This window comes from Stegodyphus dumicola, chromosome 7 (genome assembly GCF_044657685.1).
Source record: "Stegodyphus dumicola isolate Sdum_Otavi_A_Nest chromosome 7, ASM4465768v1".
Classification (NCBI taxonomy): domain Eukaryota; kingdom Metazoa; phylum Arthropoda; class Arachnida; order Araneae; family Eresidae; genus Stegodyphus; species Stegodyphus dumicola.
This window is the reverse complement of record NC_140774.1, coordinates 75,611,458-75,631,846: the sequence shown is the minus strand read 5'-3', so window position 1 is coordinate 75,631,846 and position 20,389 is coordinate 75,611,458. Positions and strand designations below refer to the sequence as shown.

The 20,389-nt window shown below is 34.2% G+C and overlaps 1 protein-coding gene across 2 annotated transcripts in view; it reads left to right on the top strand.

The window, feature by feature from the left end:
- LOC118184666 (uncharacterized) overlaps window positions 1-20,389 on the top strand; it is a 116,235-nt gene that overhangs the window by 14,209 nt on the left and 81,637 nt on the right. The window contains exons 2-4 of one of the 2 annotated variants that reach the window (XM_085820469.1): window positions 9,971-10,069; window positions 13,070-13,168; window positions 19,790-19,903. In XM_085820469.1, coding sequence (XP_085676595.1) covers window positions 9,971-10,069; window positions 13,070-13,168; window positions 19,790-19,903 — 312 coding nt within the window. The remainder of the gene's footprint in view (window positions 1-9,970; window positions 10,070-13,069; window positions 13,169-19,789; window positions 19,904-20,389) is intronic. The other variant, XM_085820470.1, reaches the window with a different exon arrangement.

Here is a 20,389-nt window from a genome sequence, read left to right as displayed (position 1 = left end):
TTATTAATAAATATAAGTGCCCGACCAAGTCGAGGTGCACGTGATTGAAGCGAGATGAGAGCAAATTAAAATTTTTAAGTTGGCTGGTGGTGTGTCTGACAATTTTAGATCTTTGGCACTCCAAGCACAAACGTGTCCGGTTGGCTATGTCTTTTTGCGTGCTAGGCCATACGAAACGTTGCTGTATCAGTTTCCTCTAAGCCTTGATGCCAGGATGTGACAGACGATGTAACTGACTAAAAATGGCATGGCGAAACCCGGAGGGAACATAAAGTCGAAATCTTGAATCCTGAACATCACAATAAAGTGATTTTCCAGGTGACAGCTGCATAGGCTGTAAATTGAGATTGGTGGAAGATTTGCTTTTCAAGAGGGTTTGTAGTTCTGAATCCCGGTGTTGTTCATCCGCAAGGGCAGCAAAGTTTATTGGTGAAGGAACGGCTAGTTGTTCAATACGAGATAAGGTGTCTGCAACAATATTCTGCGAACCCTCAATATAACGGATATCTGTTGATATATATTGCTCGTAGCATATGTCGAAAATATTTGACAGCTTCATAAATTCCTAATAATTCGCGATCGTGAGTGCTGTATCTGGTTTGTACTGGTGAGAGTTTTTTAGAAAAATATGGTCTCCATAATTCTTGATCTTTCTGTTGTAAAACTGCTCCTATACCTGTTGTTGATGCATCATCGTGTAGAGACATTAGGTTATTTTTTGGAAGCAGAAGATATGAAAAATATGCAACGGCCTTCGCCGGGAATCGAACCGTGGACCTCTGGAGTACCGGCCCAGTGTGCAGAACCATTACACCACAAAGGCACGCTAGGAAAGCGGGAGAAATACCTTATAAACGAAGAGTGATAATTGTTTAGATGCGGAAGGATACTGCAAATTTGGTGCCGAAATTAAATCATTTTTGCATTTTTGGAACGCTTCGCGAGATTCTGTGGTCTAGGTTATAACGCGTTTATCGTTTTTTTTTTTTTTTAGTCCAAAGGGATTTGAATCCCGAAGGACTATTAGTTTCGTTTTGGCATTTTGCGTCGGACGGATAAATGTCGGTTCACTTTTCAAACTGTTGCCACAAAATGTTAGAGTCCTGCATTATATTTGAAGAAATTAAATAATGAAAAATCTGCATAAATGTATGTATATTTCTCGTATTGTGATAAAACAACGGTACATAGAGTCATCGAATTTTGAATAACGTAATCCTCCAACGAATATGAGCATGTGGAAGACCAAATTTGAAATTTGAAATTTGTTTTATGATCGATTTCCTATTTTTTAAAACTTTGACGAATTTTTGATTAACAAACTCAAGGATTTCAAAGCGAGCAATGGCAACGTTGTGCAGAAAAAACATTTTTATCTCCAGCGCGTGAGTCTCTGTATCGGAAATTCTAAAGATATGCTCGTTTTAAAACTATTTTGCGATATTGCTGTTGCACTAGATCTTATGGTTTAAGTGCGAGGAACATGATATTTAATAAAGAAAGGTAACACACAAAATGTTAAAAAACGCCCCTTTGGACGTAATTTAAAATCTGAAACATTTCAGATTTTTTTAAAATTTTTTTATTTTTATTTTATTTTTTATTTATTATTATTATTATTATTATTTTTTTTTGCTTCCAACCGAAAAAGAATTTAGAGGTGCTTGTATGGTCGCTGCATGAGGTAAGAAACGTCGATAAAAATTGAGCATGGCAAGATTCTTAAGTCCTTCACTGAAGATGGTTCGAGTATATCGCGGATAGCGGTGACTCTATCTGGAAGGGGTCAAACGCCATCAGCGGAAATTTCATGACCAAGAAAGGATACTCTTGGTTGGCCAAAAACGCATTTGGAAGGATTAAGACTGACATCGTACCTTTGAAAACGTTCAAAAACTGTTCTCAAATGTGATAGGTGTTCTTGCTCTGAAGAGGAGGCGATTAAGACGTCATCAAAATAAGGTACACAAAAGTCGAGGCAGATTAACACCTGATTCATGAAGCGTTGAGACGTTTGAGCAGCACTGCATAAGCCGAAAGTCATGACCGGAAACTCAAATGGTGCAAAAGGCCTAATAACCGCAATTTTTGGAATATCAGCTGGGTTAACGGGATCTTGGCGATACGCCCACTCAAGATCAAGGGTTGTAAAAATAGCTTTTCCGTCTGAAACTTGCATACAGTTTTGAATGTGCGAGACTGGGTAACGATCAGGAATCGTAGCTGCATTTAACCGACGGTAATGGCCACACGGGCGCCAGTTACCATTTCGTTTCCGAACTAGATGGAGCGGACTGGCCCATGAACTTTTTGAAGGACGGCAAATTCCCTGTTCCATCATGTATTGAAATTCCTTTTTGGCGGCTTTAAGCTTGTCTGGAGGTAGGCGTCTTGGTTTAGCTGCAATTGGAGGTCCGGTAGTTTCAATATAATGTAGTACATCGTGTTTGGATTCGGAACTACCCATAACTGGGCGCGTGTTTGTAGAGAATTCTCTGAGAAGTTGACGCCATGGGGAGTTACCCGAAATCAGTTTAATGCTCAAATCTTGACTATTGTGAATTACTCCCGGATAAGTCAAGTTGGTTGTGGAATCTATCAAACGGCGATTCTTAAGATCGACAAGCAAAGAAAATTTTTGAAAAACGTCAATAATAGAAACGCCACTAATAGGACTTGAAATGAATGGCCATTGGATGTTGCGGCGCAATCCTAAATCAACAGATATCAGGCGTTCACCAAAAATTTGAATAGGAGTTCCATTTTCTACATAAAGTTATAGCTTGGTAAGGCCCTTTTGTTCGTGAAAATGTGGTGGAACGACAGAAACATCAGCCCCGGTGTCTACAAGAAACCTTAAGCCCGAATTCTTTTCGATGACGAAAAGGCGTGCAAAATTCCAGCCGCTGTCGTTCACAACTTCGAGCAACGGCCCTTCTCGTTTCCCTGGTCGTTATAACGACACAGTGGGCGGCATTTGTTTGCCTTGTTTCCAAATTTGTGGTGGTAAAAACAAGTAGCCGGGTTACGAATACCCGGCTTTCATAACGTTTCCTCAGTGGGCTAAGACGTGTATTTCGACCACGGGATGTGGAGCGGTTGCGCTGAAAAGGTTCAGCTTGGATGGCTACTAACTGAGCAACCTGTTTGGGCAAATCATCAATTTGAGCCTGTAACGCCACAATAGCAGGAGCCTGCACTGCGTGTATTTGCGCTGGAATGGCCAAATCGTGAATTTTATCAGCGATTGCGGGAAGATTTTTAAGTGGCTCCCTACTGGCCGCTAAAATGGTTTGCATGTTAGATGGGAGTCTATTCATCCATATATTGTTTTAAGAATGTTATCCGTTAGGTTACCGGCGGCTAAGCCTGACATTTTAGACAGCAATTGAGAAGGCCTCATATCACCCAACCGTAAATCGTGCAACAACTGCTTGATTCTGTCTATGATTCTTCATAAACTTCACGAGCTGATTGCAGTACCTCTGATTCTAACCCGGCGATCGCTGTATAAAATTGAGTTTCGTCGGCAGTAATGTGACTTAACTGCGCATCCAATTGAATGAACCATAACGATGGGTCTCGGCGACAAAAAGGTGATGGCTTAACTGCCACTCGCGCCAATTGTGAAGCAGCATCGTTGTAAACCACTTTATATCAATCAAATACGCACAATAATAATATGTATAGAAAAATAATCAATATGTATATAGTGACACAGTTTCTTGGTACTTGAAATCAGAGAAATTGGCGGCTCAAATGCTGTAGACGATACATATATCCACTGAAATTATGACAGAAATATGTTGACTCACCAGAATGCGGCACAACGCTTTAAATGACAGGTAAAATGTCTTACTTGCATCTCATCACACTGGTTAACTTACTGCTGCTCAGAATTTTGACATATGAACTCCATATTCGTGCAACATTGAAGGTTATTCGTAATAAGTACGTGTCACCAATTATAATAGTACTATTTTTTGAGACAGATCATTAAATAATTATAACAATTGAATAGAATAAATATTATTTTGTTCTTTGTTGCTATGGGCTACCAGACTGGCAGAGTTGAGTTGTAGTTGCTACATATCTATTTATCTATAATGTATATTAAACTTTTAATTGTTTAAAAACTGTACTTTTTAAAAAAACACTTATATAACACCTTTTGAACTAATTCTAGATCATCGTATGTCTGATTTTTCCGCCGACACAGATGCATTTCCGAATCCAAGGCTAGTGTAGTTAGGTAGTGACTATTCTTAATATATTTTTGAGTATTTTATGGCAGATTCAGCATTTTATTATTATTTGCATTATTTTCTTATTACGAATATATTCTATACATTATATTACTGAAATTTTTTATTGTAGGGGGGCGCCAAAAGGGTATTTTGCCCCGGGCGCCAGTCATGCTTGCTACGCCACTGCCCTCCTGCCATCAAAGCTCTGATACCTATCAAATTCGTTAAAGTTACGTGGACAGAAATGGCGGCATGTTTGAAGCTCAGTATTTAGGGTTACCAAGGTTATCATAATTTTTCATTTATCGCTCCAAAATGTCGCCAAACAAATTTCTCGCCAAAAAGGACTAATACTAAAGCTGTGCCATATATCCTTAAAAAAAAAAAAAAATAAAAATAAAAATAAAAACTTTTGAGTTAATGATTTTTTTCTATATGCCTAAACTCTCTCGAGCTAATGTGGCTCCCTCTAGCTTGCATCAAACTACCTATTTATGTAATTTTCCTATTTCTGCTCACTACTTAGATATTTTTATAATATGGAGGTACATAAAACCGTTAAGAACTCTGAAATACTTAATCATTGGCATTGGCTCAGCTGTTGTTTAGTTAGCTGCTGTTGTTATTGTTGAGATTCTTTGTAGTTCCGCGTGAACTGAGATAAATCGGATTAGCTTTTTCTTCAAATGCTCTGTGAATTGCGTTCTATTTAAAATATTTGCGATCTACTGATTATTACTGCCTAATACTACGAACACTTGTACCAATATCTCTGAGGAAAATTTCAACGTTTTGCTGTATTTCTTTTGATAAAAATAAATTTTATTAATATTTTATCGGACTTGTGTATTCAATCTATTACGAACCCGTACGCACGCAACAATACTATAGAAATAACATAGAAGAAATTTTCAAAGAATTAATTTTAAATATATTTTAAACACTTATTTTTCTTTAATTAAATCAATTAAATTATACTTTGATTCAAATGAACAATAAAATTTAATTTTTAATAAAAATGTAAAGGGAAAAACATTCTATTACATTGTTTTAAATTAAGAAAAACCATTTTTATATATGGCCAGTTATATCCAATAAAATATAATCCAAAATTTCGTAATATACATCTTTCTGTTTATGGGAATAACAAATTAGATTTTACTTACACATACAATCAACCGGAAGTGATACTTTCATTTATTCATTTATTTCATTTTAAGTACTTAAAACTCATTTATGTTTAAAATATGTAATTAATTGGAAATTATGTGCTGGCCACGTCAGATGTTTTTAATTTTACATTATTTCGATCATATATCACGAATAAACTGTGTAAAAAGCTTCTTATATTACAAAGTTTTAGTTCAGTTCACTAAGAAGTAAGAAATTAATTTTTGATCTATCATAATATTTTTTTCTAATTATTTTATATGAGAGTGAAATTAAAATAATGACGTTGCTAATAAATGGCGGATTAAAGTAAAACTGTCATAGCGAAATTTAAGTAAATCGAATATAATTATTCTTACGTATGTTATTTTTATACTGTTCTTTTTACCGTTCTCTCAGATTCTAATAATGATATGTAAACCTTATAGTGTTGCGAGGCCCCAACTTGTCAGCAACAGTGGTAGTGACTGCTATGAACTGTAAATTACACAAACTCGTAAGAAGGGTTTAAATCCCTTTTTATTCCACTTTAGAAATAACAGATGCGTTCACTTGACGCTCACAAACTACGTCGACCCGGCGGTTTAACAAAACAGAAATGTGAAACTAAAAATAAATGACAGGATGAATAAATAACGAGATCACTACCTACGAGGCTCTAAAATCGTAACTAACTTAACCGCGTTCTAAGATACAGCTGAAATTCAGCAAGCTTACTGCTTAAGCAGTTGAAGATTCAACGAACTGCCGAAATAGGCACACAGGCCGAAACGCGCGGTTCTTAAATTTCTACCTAGCAACCTTTACGCTCGCGATTCAAGAAGCACACATACCATCTCGTTTCCCTTCTATTTAAACTCAATTTACTTCTGCTAAAATTTGAATAGACTGCGCGTTCTACTACAATTTACATACTCTGGCATTGGCAATTCTAGGGGAAAGTAAAGGCTTGACAGGAAAGATAGCTTAAAATAAATGTTAGTTAAAATAAATATAAACCCTACAAATTCATTTGTGAGCCCCGTTACTTTAATTTTAGAATATAATGATACTCAAAAAACTTAATTTTTTAGTGAATTTTAATTAAATCTTTAATATTATATTTATTTTTATATTTTATAAACTACAGAATGCGGAGAAATAATAAAGAAATAAAATCACTGCCTCTGATTAAAGAAATGTGTTCCTTCTTATCAGCATTGCATTGAAGTACGTGTGGCGTCATTTTTAGGGTTTTCCAGTCTAACCGATAGTATAAATTTTCGTTCAATTTATTTAAATTGTGAGGCTGCTACCAATGGAGATTACATTTTTTAAATTTAAAAATCCATCACCGTTAGAAAATAATAGTTAAAATAATTCAAAAAAAAAAAAAAAAAAAAAAAAAAAAAACCTTTTACAGATTTCGGATTTTTACTTATGAAATTAGGTTTTGATCTACACGATGGTGTAAGATCAAACTTAAAACTTCTACCAAATATTACCCTGTTGGAGCAATATATATATATGAATGACAAAAATTTCAAGAAAACCTTAGAGGCAAGAGGAGTCAGATATTAATTCGATTATTTGACCTAAGCAAACAAAATCAACCAAGTAACAAATACAGAAACCTAGATTATAGTATGTTACTTTAAAATAAGCATTTCAGTGCCTTTTCAGGTCTCTCTTACATTTACAGTTGTAACCCGCGTTGTCATCACAGCAAGAGCATTTATTTTCTTCACGTCATCTGAGACTAGTCACCCTTCATTCGTATCCTGTTCATGAAGCGAAACACGCTAAACTGGGGGGGGGGGGGGAGAGAAGGCTAAATTAATGCGGGTTGCCTGTTTTTTACCGCAGCTGTTGTTTCTATAGTTACGAATGTAATTAGACAAAGTAAATAACTTCGAAGTTCCTATTTTGAAGTAACAAACTATAACAATGGTTTATATAATTTTTTAAAGGAAATTGAACATAATTATTCTTATCAATATAAATTTTATCCTATCATTTTCCCTATCATTTTTAAATTTTCAGAAACTTTAAAAACAACAGAATTCTAATATAAACGACCAGCGATTATATTTTTATTCATATATGCTCATAAATATTTTGATCGATCAAAAATACATTTTAATACGTTTGATTAAAATCGTGTAATACATATATATATTATTTTGCTCATAGGAGTGAAAAACAATAAAAAGTACTGATTTCGAATTTAGGAAAGTTAATTCTTCTAATTAACACAGTAACTACGTGCGTGAGGTCACTTTCTTTTAGGAAATCCATTTGAAGAAGATTGCACTGAATGTGTTTAACTTTTTCTTTGATTTTAAAATGAGATCTCATAGTTATGTAAAATCTTAGGCCTAACAATAAAAACATATAAATTTTTTGATTTAAATACCCGTTATTTTTAGAAAACTCACAAGTGATTAAAAAAATCGGTTCTAGAAAAATGGCCTAAATTCTGTAAAATAAGCTAAAGATTAAAAAAATATAAGAGCTTATGTTTCGATATTTACGATGGTGTAAAGATAAAAATTTTCCAATATTTTAATCATTAATGAAAGATATGCAGGAAAAAAATATATGTAATGACATTAACATTCAATTAAAAAAAAAGTCAGAATTTAACTTGTAAAAATATCTAAAAATAACGGGTATTTAAATCAAAAAATATAATTATTCTTATCAATATAAATTTTATCAGTATTATGCTATCGCAAGTACATATGTTTGTATGTGAAGAAAATCGATTCAGAAGAAATTATTTTAAAGTTCTGACCCACGCATATAAATAAAGAAGCAATTAAATAGACTAACTAATAAGTAAACATAAATATTATCCTAAGAAAAAGCAAGTAAATACATATTCCAAAATATAAACTGCACGTCCTCGATTAAATTTCAGATGATCTGTATGACTTTTACGAGTAATAATTCAGATTATTCATGTCATTCAATGATTTGTTAAAAATGTTTTTAGAAATTGTTGCTAGTGTATAAGGTGTTTCTTCCGCCTTCCTAGCGTGCCTTCGTGGTGTAGTGGTTCTGCACGCTGGGCTGGTATTCCAGAGGTCCGTGGCTCGATTCCTGGCGAAGGCGTTGCTAATTTGTCGTCTTGCCTGCTTCCAAAAAAGTCCTAATGACTCTACAGTGGCGCCTGAACTAAAAGGGTGTTGGATGAGGACTCTCCACACCCAGGATTTGAAGACTGGGTCCGCTAAAAAAACCCAGTCGCCCTTTAAAAGGGGGAGTATATAAGGTATTTCTCTCGCCTTCCTAGCGGGCCTTCGTGGTGTAGTGGTTCTGCTCGCTGGACCGGTATTTCAGAGGTCCGTGGTTCGATTCCTGGCGAAGGCGTTGCTAATTTTTCATCTTGCCTGCTTCCAAAAAAGTCCTAATGACTCTACAAGTTTGTTTTTCCCTAATTGTTTCTTAGGCCAAGTACACGTTTAATTTTGATGATAATTTATGAAGCATTCTAATCTTGCATTCTGTGTATATAGGATTTACGATTCATTTTTTTAACCAATCCAAAGATGCTGCCAACAATAATTAATAACGACAATTAATACTGCTAACAAATTTTCGCACCTTATGTTTTATAGATATTTATTATTTGTGGAAAAGAGTTATGTGGAAAAATAATTTTGTTTTGTATTTGTGGAAAAGAGATGTGTGTTTAAAGACAAATTTTTTATTTGATTTTGTGTGATCCATCCCCACAATTCGAAATTCAAAGCGTAAAGAAGGATGATAAGCTTTTATGTGTTCTTCCTATACTGCAATTACATTGTCATTGGCTTATTGCAAGGAAAGCTGTGGCACTTATTGATCATTCTTTTTGCTATAGTTATATGTTATCTTAAGGGACAACATACTGAGAATATTTGATAAATCCAAAAGCTGTTTCAAAATAATAAGGGTATTCAAGCTGTTGAGAGTTCTACGATGGCATCGATAAGTTATTAACAAACCAAGAAATTTATATCATGAGAAGGGATGCGGGTAGAAAAGTAAAGAAGTGTCCAAGTCGCTTTCTTCAAATCCCAGTTTTTTATGAATCTGGTATTAAGACTTCATAGGCCTACTGTAAGTTTTAAGTATCATTACAGAGAACATTTGCTAAATTTTATGTTAGTTCAAAGCTGACAAACAAAATTTACAGAGTTTTTTTTTAACCACAAAAAGAGTTCGTATTGTTTTCCTATTAATAATGAAAGCTGAGAGTATAAGGTATATCTTCCACTTTCCTAGCGTGCCTTCGTGAAGTAGTGGTTGTGCACGCTGGGCCGGTATTCCAGAGGACCGTGGTTCGATTCCCGGCGAAGGCGATTGCTCATTTTTCATCTTGCCTGCTTCCAAAAAGTATCTAATTGCTCTACAAAAGTACTGAAAAATTGTTTTATACTTTTTCAGAAAGTTATTTCGGAATTTAATTTAGTTTGCCAGTTTAACTCAGTGTCTAACGCTAAGTTATGAACTCGTTACAAAAGTTTTTAGTGTGTATATTAGCTGCAAATCGTTTGGAAAATATATTTCACTCCATTTTATAATAGGAACATTTTCCCCTTCTCTCAAGAGCAGTTTTCCTGGGATGTGATAAAGCTGTTGATGATTTACTGAGAATTGGAGAAAATGTGAATGCTCAAACAACCGTAAGTCCTTTCGTAATTTAATTTTAAGTAGCAAATGCACAGTATTTTGTATCTGTACAAAGTAAAATTTATTTTAAATGCTACATTTTAAAACAACAAGCAAAATTTCCTTATATGCAAAACCGATAAGAATAAATATATTGCTGAAATAACAGTTCAGTAATGAATGAGCGAAATGATCACGCTATGGTAACATAGCAGCTGGATTTTTAAGGGTATTAATTACAAGCCTTTTATCAAATGTTAGACGCTACCACAGCTTGAGAATATTTCAGAAGTTCAAAAGTTTTGTAAACTTTTATTTTATTATTACTTTTTTAATTTGTGCCTTTTATTACTTCCTTGTGAAAAGTAAGGGGAGTAGTGTGACCGCAAAAAATTTCGGGTATCATATTTCAATGACAATATCCATTTTGACAGCTGTCGAATCCATTTAAACGATGTTTCTGAATGACATCTGTACGCCGTAGGGACAGAATAAAGGACTCTTCCTTCCAAAACGGGCTGTAAAATGGAGTAGAAATGGATTCAGAAGAGAACTTTTTCGCGACGTCTGTATGTACGTATATATGTATCTCGAATAATTGAAAAATGAGTAGCCGTAGAACGCTGAAATTTCGCATATGCGATTGTTATAGCATCTATTGTGTACTTCACTCTCTCTATATATATATATATCACCCGGCTCGGTGAGTTCAGTTTTTTTTATTCTTACGTATGTTGGTAGATTGTGCATTTTTTTAGCTTTAAAAATAATTTAATTGTTCCCATTAAGGATTTTACGTCTTTAGTTAACCTGCATGCAATAGTAGTAGAATTATAAACAATTTAAAAGTTGTGCTAGGTCTAACGAGGCTGCCATTTCTTTGCATTTGAAATGGTTAGTATGCTATTTATTGAATTAAGTCAGTTGGTGCACCAACTTCAGTATCTTCAACTGAACTGTTTCAACTGAAACAATCGTGCCATAACAACTCGCTGTGCAACATAGCAACGTGCTGTTAACGATTGGTATAAAATACATTGTTGTTATGTGAATGTTACATAAAATTGTGCAAGTTTAGTTGTGGTTGTAGATCGTGGTGACATGCTGTGGGATACCGGTACCAATGATAGTAATACTAGTAGTGAAGGCAGCTACGTCAGTGGTGCCGTTAGTTAATAAGAGGTGCTAAATACAGAAACATACTCCTTTTGACTGTTAATAAAAATTTTGTTTCACTGTCCAGTGAGTGCTATTTTCCTTTTAGCTGCTTTTGTATCTCCAAAAAAAAAAAAAAAAAAAAAAAGTATTACATAGATGGTAGCTAGGCTATTCTCGGCTTATTTCTCTAGAGTTTTTTTTTTTTTTTTTTTTTTTTTTTTTTTTAAGCCTAAAAGGGACGTTAGTTCCAAGTGGGATATTGGTTTCGAAACGGCATTTTGCGTTGAATCACTATAAACGGTATATCACTTTTCAAACTGTCAAATTAGGCCAAATAAACTTCACTTTTTAAATTGTTCTCACCAAATAGTATGGCCCTGTATTGTATTTAAAGAAATTAAATAATTTAAAATGTGCACGAATGGATGCGTTTTTCTCGTAATGTGAATAATCAATGGGATCTAGAGCCAAGCAATTTTGGATAACGTAGTCCTCCATCCGAACATGGGCACCTGGAAGTCCGAATTTCGATTCTCGAATTTGTTTTGTTTCATAGTTTATAAAACTTTAACGAAACTTTGATTAACAAACTCAACGATTTCAAAGCGAGCAGTGGCAACACTGTAAGGAATACAACAGTTTTATCTCCAGCGCGCGAGACTTCCTATTGGAAATTCAAAAGATATGCTGCTTTTAAATACTTCGTGATTTTGCTGTTCAATCAAATTTTATGTGGCGTAAGTCCTAAAAACGTGATATTTAATAATTATTAAAGATAATAAATAAATAAAGATAATAAATAAATATAATAAATTTAATACAAAATGTTAATAATAAAAAGACAAAAAAGTTTTGTAAAACCATCTTAGTAAGAAAACTGAACATTGATGTCATAAACTGAGAAAATACTGAAAAAAAAAAAAAAAAAAAAAAAAAAACGCACCATCGGAAATTCTAAACATATACTGCTATGCTACTTTTAAATTTTGATAAGCTTGCTGTTGAATTGTATATGGCGAATGTATGAAGAAAATGATGCTTAGTAGTAAATCTAAAAAGACAAAAAAAAAAAAAAAAAAAAAGGGGGGGAGGGTGAGTATAATAGCGGATTGTAAACTGTGAGCTCAGCGAGAGCGTAGAAAAGCTTAACAAACTCTTTTGGGTGATTGTTAAAATCTGAAACCTTTCAATTTTTTTTTAATTGAAGGGAAAATTATGTTTGTTAAAATCTGAAACCTTTCAATTTTTTTTTAATTGAAGGGAAAATTATGTGGCTTATACGCGCGAGAAAAGGTATTTATTTTGTTTTATATCAAGTTATAACGTTTATAGAATTTAATATATTATTTCTTAGAAAACTTCAATGTATGTATGTTATATACTAGTTTTTGCATATACAGTCACTCATGTGTGAAGCTTTTTTAAATGTATACCTTCTCTGCTTGTAAACAATTTTCAAATTGAGGCCAATGCAGTATTTCATTTGTATTGATGCAAATTTGCGTATATTTGCTTACGGTAAATGTTGTATTGTAATGAAGTTACGCGAATTTCTTCGACGTGTAAGAGAAATACTGTTTTATTACATTTTAATCAAAAAATATATGTAATATGCATAAGCAGCTCTAGCAGAAATGAAGACACCTAATCTCGAAATTTATTGAACTTCACTAAACCACGTTTTAGTCCTGTCAAGCAAATAATATGTAATAAGCTATATAATCAGTCACCTCCCTACCCAAAGGTGCTCAGATACGCCACACACATACGAGCTTTCAACAAGCTTACCTTAACTACATTTACAGTTTTTATAATGTTACAATTAAACCTATATTTTATATCTTTTATTTTTAAAGGATGGGATCAGTCCTCTTATTATTGCAGTAGAAAGAGAGCACTATAGAATCATCCACAAACTTCTGAAGAAAGGAGCTGACGTTACAGCCTGTCGCAAAGTAGGTGCCTGTTGATGAAAATGCTGCCACTTCAGAGTTGTTTGGAAATATTAAAAACTTCAGAACTTTACATTCATTGGGTTTTATGCCAGGTGATATATTATATAATGCTGAAGCACACTTTTACACTATTTTAGTTCAAATAAAGTAAAAATTGAGTGAGAGAAAGAGAGGAGATACGAACTTACCGCACTCGTTCGTTAAAAAAAAAAAAAAAAAAAAAAAAAAAATGTTTACAGAATATTTAGAGGAGACAATGAAAGTATTAAAATATCACTGAACAACATAGTTAGCTTTAAGAATTGTCATTTGACATAATCTGATGTGCAGAGGTGGTAGTAATATCTTGGTGGAAATTGATAATGGAACATGATTAAAATTATGTTGTTCTGATATAAAAGATTTTCTTGAGGTTATGTTCTTTGCTTTCTTGAGGTTATGTTCTTGAGTCATTAGGCAATTCAGAAGTAGGAGAAGGGAAAAATGAGCAATGCTCTCGCCGAGACTCGAACCTAGACCTCTCGAAAATGCGCCGAGTGTATTCGAGACACCTTTACACCACGAAGGCAAGCGAAAGACCACGGAGACTAAAATACATTGTAATTTTCTTAACTCAACAGAATATCAAGTATCAGTCACGTATTCTAAGGCCACAAAACAAGAAAAATAACAAAATTTTTTAATACATGAATAAAATTTTTTAATACATTATTGAGGTAAAAGTAGATGCTATGAAACGCTTTTCTTATTTATCTCGAAATATGTATGTCGCAGGGTGTGTGTTAACAGAAAAAAAGAATAGTGTTTGCAAATGAGAGATTTTTCAAAAAAGAAATGTTTATTTTCCTCTCTTGGAAAATGCTTTCTTCTGGTCAGTTGTACCCACCAGCGGCCGTGAGGTAAAGTCGCTAAAAACTGGTGGTTCGAGGTTCGAATCTCACGAACGGGCTGGCTGCAAGGGTATTTTCGTGGTTTTTACCATGTGTAACATGTATACGAGCAAATTTCTCTTAGAAAGCTCTCCACGAAGACACCCCTTTCTTTAGACAGATAGCCCTCGAGGCTTTGCCGTAATCACATAAACCAAATCAAACCATCTTGTGGTCATTCTTTCGATGAGTATGAAACTTTCCACATGTGCTGGGAAAAAGAATAGCGTAGTTTCTGAAGCAAATTGAAATCCACGGGAAGAATACTTTCGTATAACAGGAGACCATATCTCTAAAGAGACTTTTTCTTTGTTTTTCCTATACCATGCTTCATAATCGAATGATTTGTGAGATATTTGAAAGTATAATTCATGGCAAGTAAAATGAGGCATTTTATTCTTTAGTATATAATTACTTTTGTTACAGATGCATATTTGATTTTCGCTACAGATATTTTGGTGTAAACGGATTTTTAATGATTTATTATAAAATGCAGTTTGAGGAAACACTTTGATATTCATATTGGTCAATCGCACATAAAAATTGACTTAATGTGCTTCTTTTCACCCATGTGGCCAAAACCTTGTTGATATAATTATTATTGTTGTTATTAATGTAAGAGTAATAAAACAAAATTGAATGATCTCATTATACGATAGCTTTCTAATAAATTATGGAAAAAAGTTAATGAAAATAAGAAGAAAATTATTTCTTTATTTAAGATAGAAAAAATAAAAACAAAGTATTTAACTTTTTTTCAACTCCTTTAACATGAATACTTTGATTACAAACTTGCTAGTTGTGATGTTACTAGCTTGTAACTGGCAAATTCGCCTTTTTTATTAGCATAAAATATAACTTGTAGAAACATTAGGCTATTTTCATGCTGGTGAAGTGAAAAATGAGCAATGCTTTCGCCAGGACCCAAACATGGACCTCTCGAATACGTACTGAGTATGCTACCGTTACACCACGAAGGCATGCAGAAAGGAGAGAGAAAATACCCTGGAGATTAGCAGACACAATCGCCAAATCCTGGTGGTGAAGAATCATCATCCACCATCTTTTAGTTCGGGCGCCATTATAGATTTATTAGGTTATTTCAAAGCAGGAAAGTTGAAAAATGTGCACTGCCCTCTCCGGTACTCGAACCTGAACCTCTCGAATAAGCGGCGAGTGTGCTAGCCATTACACCACGAAGGCATGCAGAGAGGAGGGAGAAAAATTTAAAGGAAGACTGGAGATTACGGGACCCAATTGCCAAATCCTGGTAGTGAAGAATTATCATTCACCTTCTTTTTAGTTCAGACGCCACTGTATAGTCGTTAGTATTTTAGAAGTAGAGATATGAAAATTGAGCAATGCCCTCGCCGGCGTTCAAACCTGGGCCTGTCGAATACGCGCCGAGTGTGCTAACTCTTACACCACGAAGACATGCTGGAAGGAAGAAGAAAATACCTTATAAACTCACCCTTTTAAAGAGCGATTTGGGATTAAGGGATCCAATCGCCAAATCCTGGTGGTGAAGAATCAACATCCACCACCTTTAAGTTCGGGCACCACTGTAGATTTATTAGCATGTTTTAAAGCAGGAAAGGTAAAAACTGTGCATTGCCCTCGCCGGGGGTCGAACCTGGACCTCTCGAATACGCACCGAGTGTGTTAACCATTACACCAAGAAGGCATGCAGAAAGAAGAGAGAAGATACTTATAATTTTTATGTCGCAGACATTTCATCTTACATTAGAATCTATCGTTGCATTCACATTGTATGTTGCATATCATAACTGTCGTGAGGAGGTATACAGCAGACAGACATCTGCACTATAATTTGTAGCAACTGAGTATAATCCCCATTCACTAATCCTTAAGAAATGTATAGTCCTCGTTTTGACTTAGTTCTCCAGAAGACAGTATCAGTTGATTCAGCTTCTATCAGCCACAGCACTTTTTTTTTACTGCAAAGGCACTTGATTGTACATCATTGGCCCCCGTGCATCAAAGATGCTCATGAGGTTGGAGCATGAAGAAAATACAAAAAAGGCAAAACAAAAATAAACCTCATTACAATAACAATAGTTACACCACAAGTGGAAAATGGAACAAAAGACTACATTAAGCGTTAATAATAATAATAATAAAGTCTATCCATGTCAACTGCATCAACTCTCTAGCCCGCTAATATCGACTGCATAGGTTTTCTTTCTTCAACGAGGAACATTTTAGCAAGTGATATCTATCCATCTCAAAATTCCACAACACTTCTACAAATCACAGAGGACTTTCATACAAACAGATTTTACGTATCTGTGTCTTCGGTAGACAGAACGATTACAAACATCCGAGCATAGTTTCAGTCCACTAGCATACTAATCGCTTACGGTAACCATCGCATCCAGTTGGCTACCATAGTTATTATAAACGCAAGCATTGCTCATATAAATCCTTGAGATAAAAACTTAAGTTAGTATTCTAGCATACTTGATTTCTATATAAGTTCATTGCTTTTATTTTCCTCGTGAGTCTTGTAGTTGAAAAGTCCGTTTTTAGTGTTCCTTCAAAATATGCAATTAATCTAATAAAAAGTTTAACAGTTCCATGTTTGTATAATAAATAAAACACAAAACTAAAATACGTAAATCAAAAATTTTGTTTCTTAAAATGACTGAGTCTGATGTGCACTCTACTGCTATGATCGAGAATGACGTTACTTTTATTTCTTTTGATTGGTCGGTTATTCTCACACTTACGTTATTCTTGGCTTTGTTGGCTCTGGCTGAGTTGAATATTTTGAAAGTTTCTATGCCATAAATTTGATAATAAAATCACGTATGAATGCTATGATAAGTCTATTGATAAGTTGCCATATAGGCCAGTTATAAAGCTTTATGCATAGGCTTGGACTTATCCTGTCCCAAGGCTTCAGTAAATCTATCACAGCCTGCAATTCTCTCACCTATCTGCCCTGACAAGAAAACCCTATTACTGGTGTCGCCGAGCCGAGACAGACTACCCACTGTAGAGTACTGCTTTGTGAGTGTGACATTAAGTTGTACCATGAAGGTCTGCTCATGCTACCTATGTTAAGAAGTTACCTCCAATCTGATGGCGTGTCTGTTAGCCGCTTTACGTCTCGGGAACGTAATCAGCCCTCTGCTGCTCCGAGGTAAAAGGGATATAAAATACAGGTTTGGTTTGGTTTGGTTTATCAGATTACGGCAAAGCACTCCAGGCTATCTGCCTGATATAAAATAGAGAAAGAGGGAAAAAGTCGCTTACATCAAATAAGCATCTTATTAATAAACTAAAATGTAAATGCAATAATTGTATCTTCTATTGCTAAATAAATTGTGGGATTATTAATAAAAAACATGTATGCTATCTGTCGTTAAGCAGTCATATGACATCTGCATTAGAGCACTGTTTCTGTTGCTAGGCTGAGAGAGGTATATTGTTTTTTCAAAAGCAATCAAAAGCATTGTTGAATAGAATTTCGCGAATCGTTTAAATGCATGCTTAGACGAATTTCATTAGAAATATCCGGATTCGTCAATGCCCAACAATTCGGAGATAAGATTAATCTTCCGTTTTCGAGAGTGCGATTCCGATGCAGACAGTATGAGATACAGAAAAACAGCCTTTTCTAATTGACTGAGAGTAAACTGGCCTATGCTAAGAAAACGAGGCAGAAATCGTCTTCAAAACCATCAGGTAGCTATTGACACAATCAACGATTTAATGCGAAATGGCTTAGAAAGCGATAAAGAAGTTACTTACAAGTGTCATGCAATCATGCATATGATAGTCATTGTGCGAAGGACGGAGAAAGAGAAACGCTTTGTTTACTGTCGATGGTTACCTCCATTTGAATTGAAGAGCATGATTGATTTATTAACTTTCCTTCAGGGAGGAAATTAGTTTTATCTTAGTGGTTAGGTATAAACAGTTAAAACAATAGGATTTGATAATTTGAAAATCACAACTGTCACATGAAATGTTCTTGTACTATTAAAAATTAGAGACTATTACTATTAGAAAATTAGAGTGTGGAGTGCATCATGTAGTCGAATAACGGCTCTGCTTTCTTTGAAGCTACAGTGAATAGTTTTAGTGTACCAAAACATCATTGCACAATTTATTGTGCATCTTGAAATCGATAAACTTAAGTTCTAATTCCAGCAAGACGGTGATATTTGCCATATAATTGAACGAAATTATGCAGTCTTGCGCGGGGTTTTCAGCAACCATATCATTTTAAAAGGATTGTGGCCACCATTTTCATCAGAATTGGTGCTCGCTAAGTTTTTTTCTATAGGGGGTACTTAAAGAAAAGGTCTATAGAAATAATCTACCTAAACTGAAGGCAACAATTAAATTTATAAGAGCATTTAACAATGTCAGTTTATCACAGCTTTATATGGTGGTGTCAAACATAGTAAAAAATGCTCGGATATTTATTATTAAACGCAACTTTTATTTCGAGAATATATTGTAAAAGCATGGTAATATACTGCATATGTACGATGCAAGTTAAATAAGTATAAGTAATAAATGTTGTATGTCTTATAGTTTGTGCATTTAACCAGCAAACTTTATTTGATTACTATTATAGGCGCCACTTTTCAGTGACCATATATATCTAACGTGAAAATCATTTTAGCGTTTTATCATCGCCTAGCGAAGAAGTTCTGATTACGCTATTTAGCATTATTATGACATTGGAAGAAGGTGTAGGAAATGTTCTCCTTGTATCCCTGTCTCTTTGGGGGTGTAAATGGAAGCACATCGGCTAGCAATCAGGAGCAGCGGAATTCGAATCCCAGCGAGAGCATTACTGATTCTTCATGTTTCCGGTTTCAAGAAATTCTAAAATGACGTTACAAATGGCGCCCAAACTAAAATGTAGTGAACGGTAATTATCCATCACCATTTGGACTTGCGACTGGTCTCCTTCTTCCCAGTCCTCTTTAAGTGTGTGTGTGTGGGGGGGGGGGATTAAAGAGCTCTCTCGTCCTTATCGCGCGCCCTCGAGAGATTCGAAGCACATTCGGCTTGCAATCCAGAGAACTATATTTTGAATACCGGCAAAGTGGTTGTCATTTTCATGTTTCTTGTACCAATATTCACTCATTGACTTTATAAACAAACCATTAACTGAGTCATTGTGAACTAACTACATAATTCATTAAATTTTTTATCACTTTCATGTCCACATCATATACAGCATAGACGAAGAATTCTTCCCCTTTTGATTTTAAATTTTCGATACAGATAAAATTTAAAAAGGGATTTATGTGGTTAAAATATGTCGCCAGTTAGACAGTAACATAAATGAACCTTAGCTACATAATATGCCAATGATAAAAACTGAAAATCAATTTTGTTTTATTACCGAATTATTTAATACTAAATTATAGCTAATTTCACAAAATTTTAACATTTTACATTCTTTACGTTCTATATCTTTACATCTGATAGTAATTTTAATAAAAAATTCAATATTTTGCTCAATGAAGGTGTTCACAAATTTCTAAGATGTGTGAACAATTTTCCAATTTGCAGTTGCATTATAAAGATTGCTGAAATTTTAAGAAAACTATTTCTCTTTCTTCAAACAACATCATTTAAGTTCTATAATACATTTTTGATAATTTTGAATTCAGAGTCAAAATTAAAAACTATCCCTTTGCAGGATGGAAGAAATGCACTGATGACTGCTGTCTCTAAAAATGATGACAGAGCATTTTCCATACTGAAAGGACATCTGGAGAAAACTGGCAATTTAGATATCAATCATGCGGATCATGTGAGCTTTGACACAATTTTGTTTAGTTTTCAGTCAGTTCAGTAATGTTTTTCCTAAAATTTGAAATTACAAATTTTAAATTATTCTTTCTATTTTAATGTAATATTTTTTCTATTTTCTAACTATTCATGATTTTTTCAATTATTCTACTATTCAAATTTAGATTATAATCATTAAATCTAATTTTCCAAAGAGTATAGTGTTAGAAGCATACATTTGCTTGTACTTCACATCAGAAATTAGAACTAGTTTAAGATTAGGAATGCTTAAGTAGTAATGTTACGGATTTCATTTCTTGAAGATCTTTAGGACTTCATTTCTTGAAAATCAGCAGTATGGATTGCTTGAAAATTACATTGACAACTCAATCCCTTTAGTTACAAGTTTGAATAAGCCAATGTTCAATATATTAGGAGTTTGCTATTTGTTATTTTATGAATTCACGGTATATTTCACTTTCCTTAATTAAATTCTTAATTTCATTTC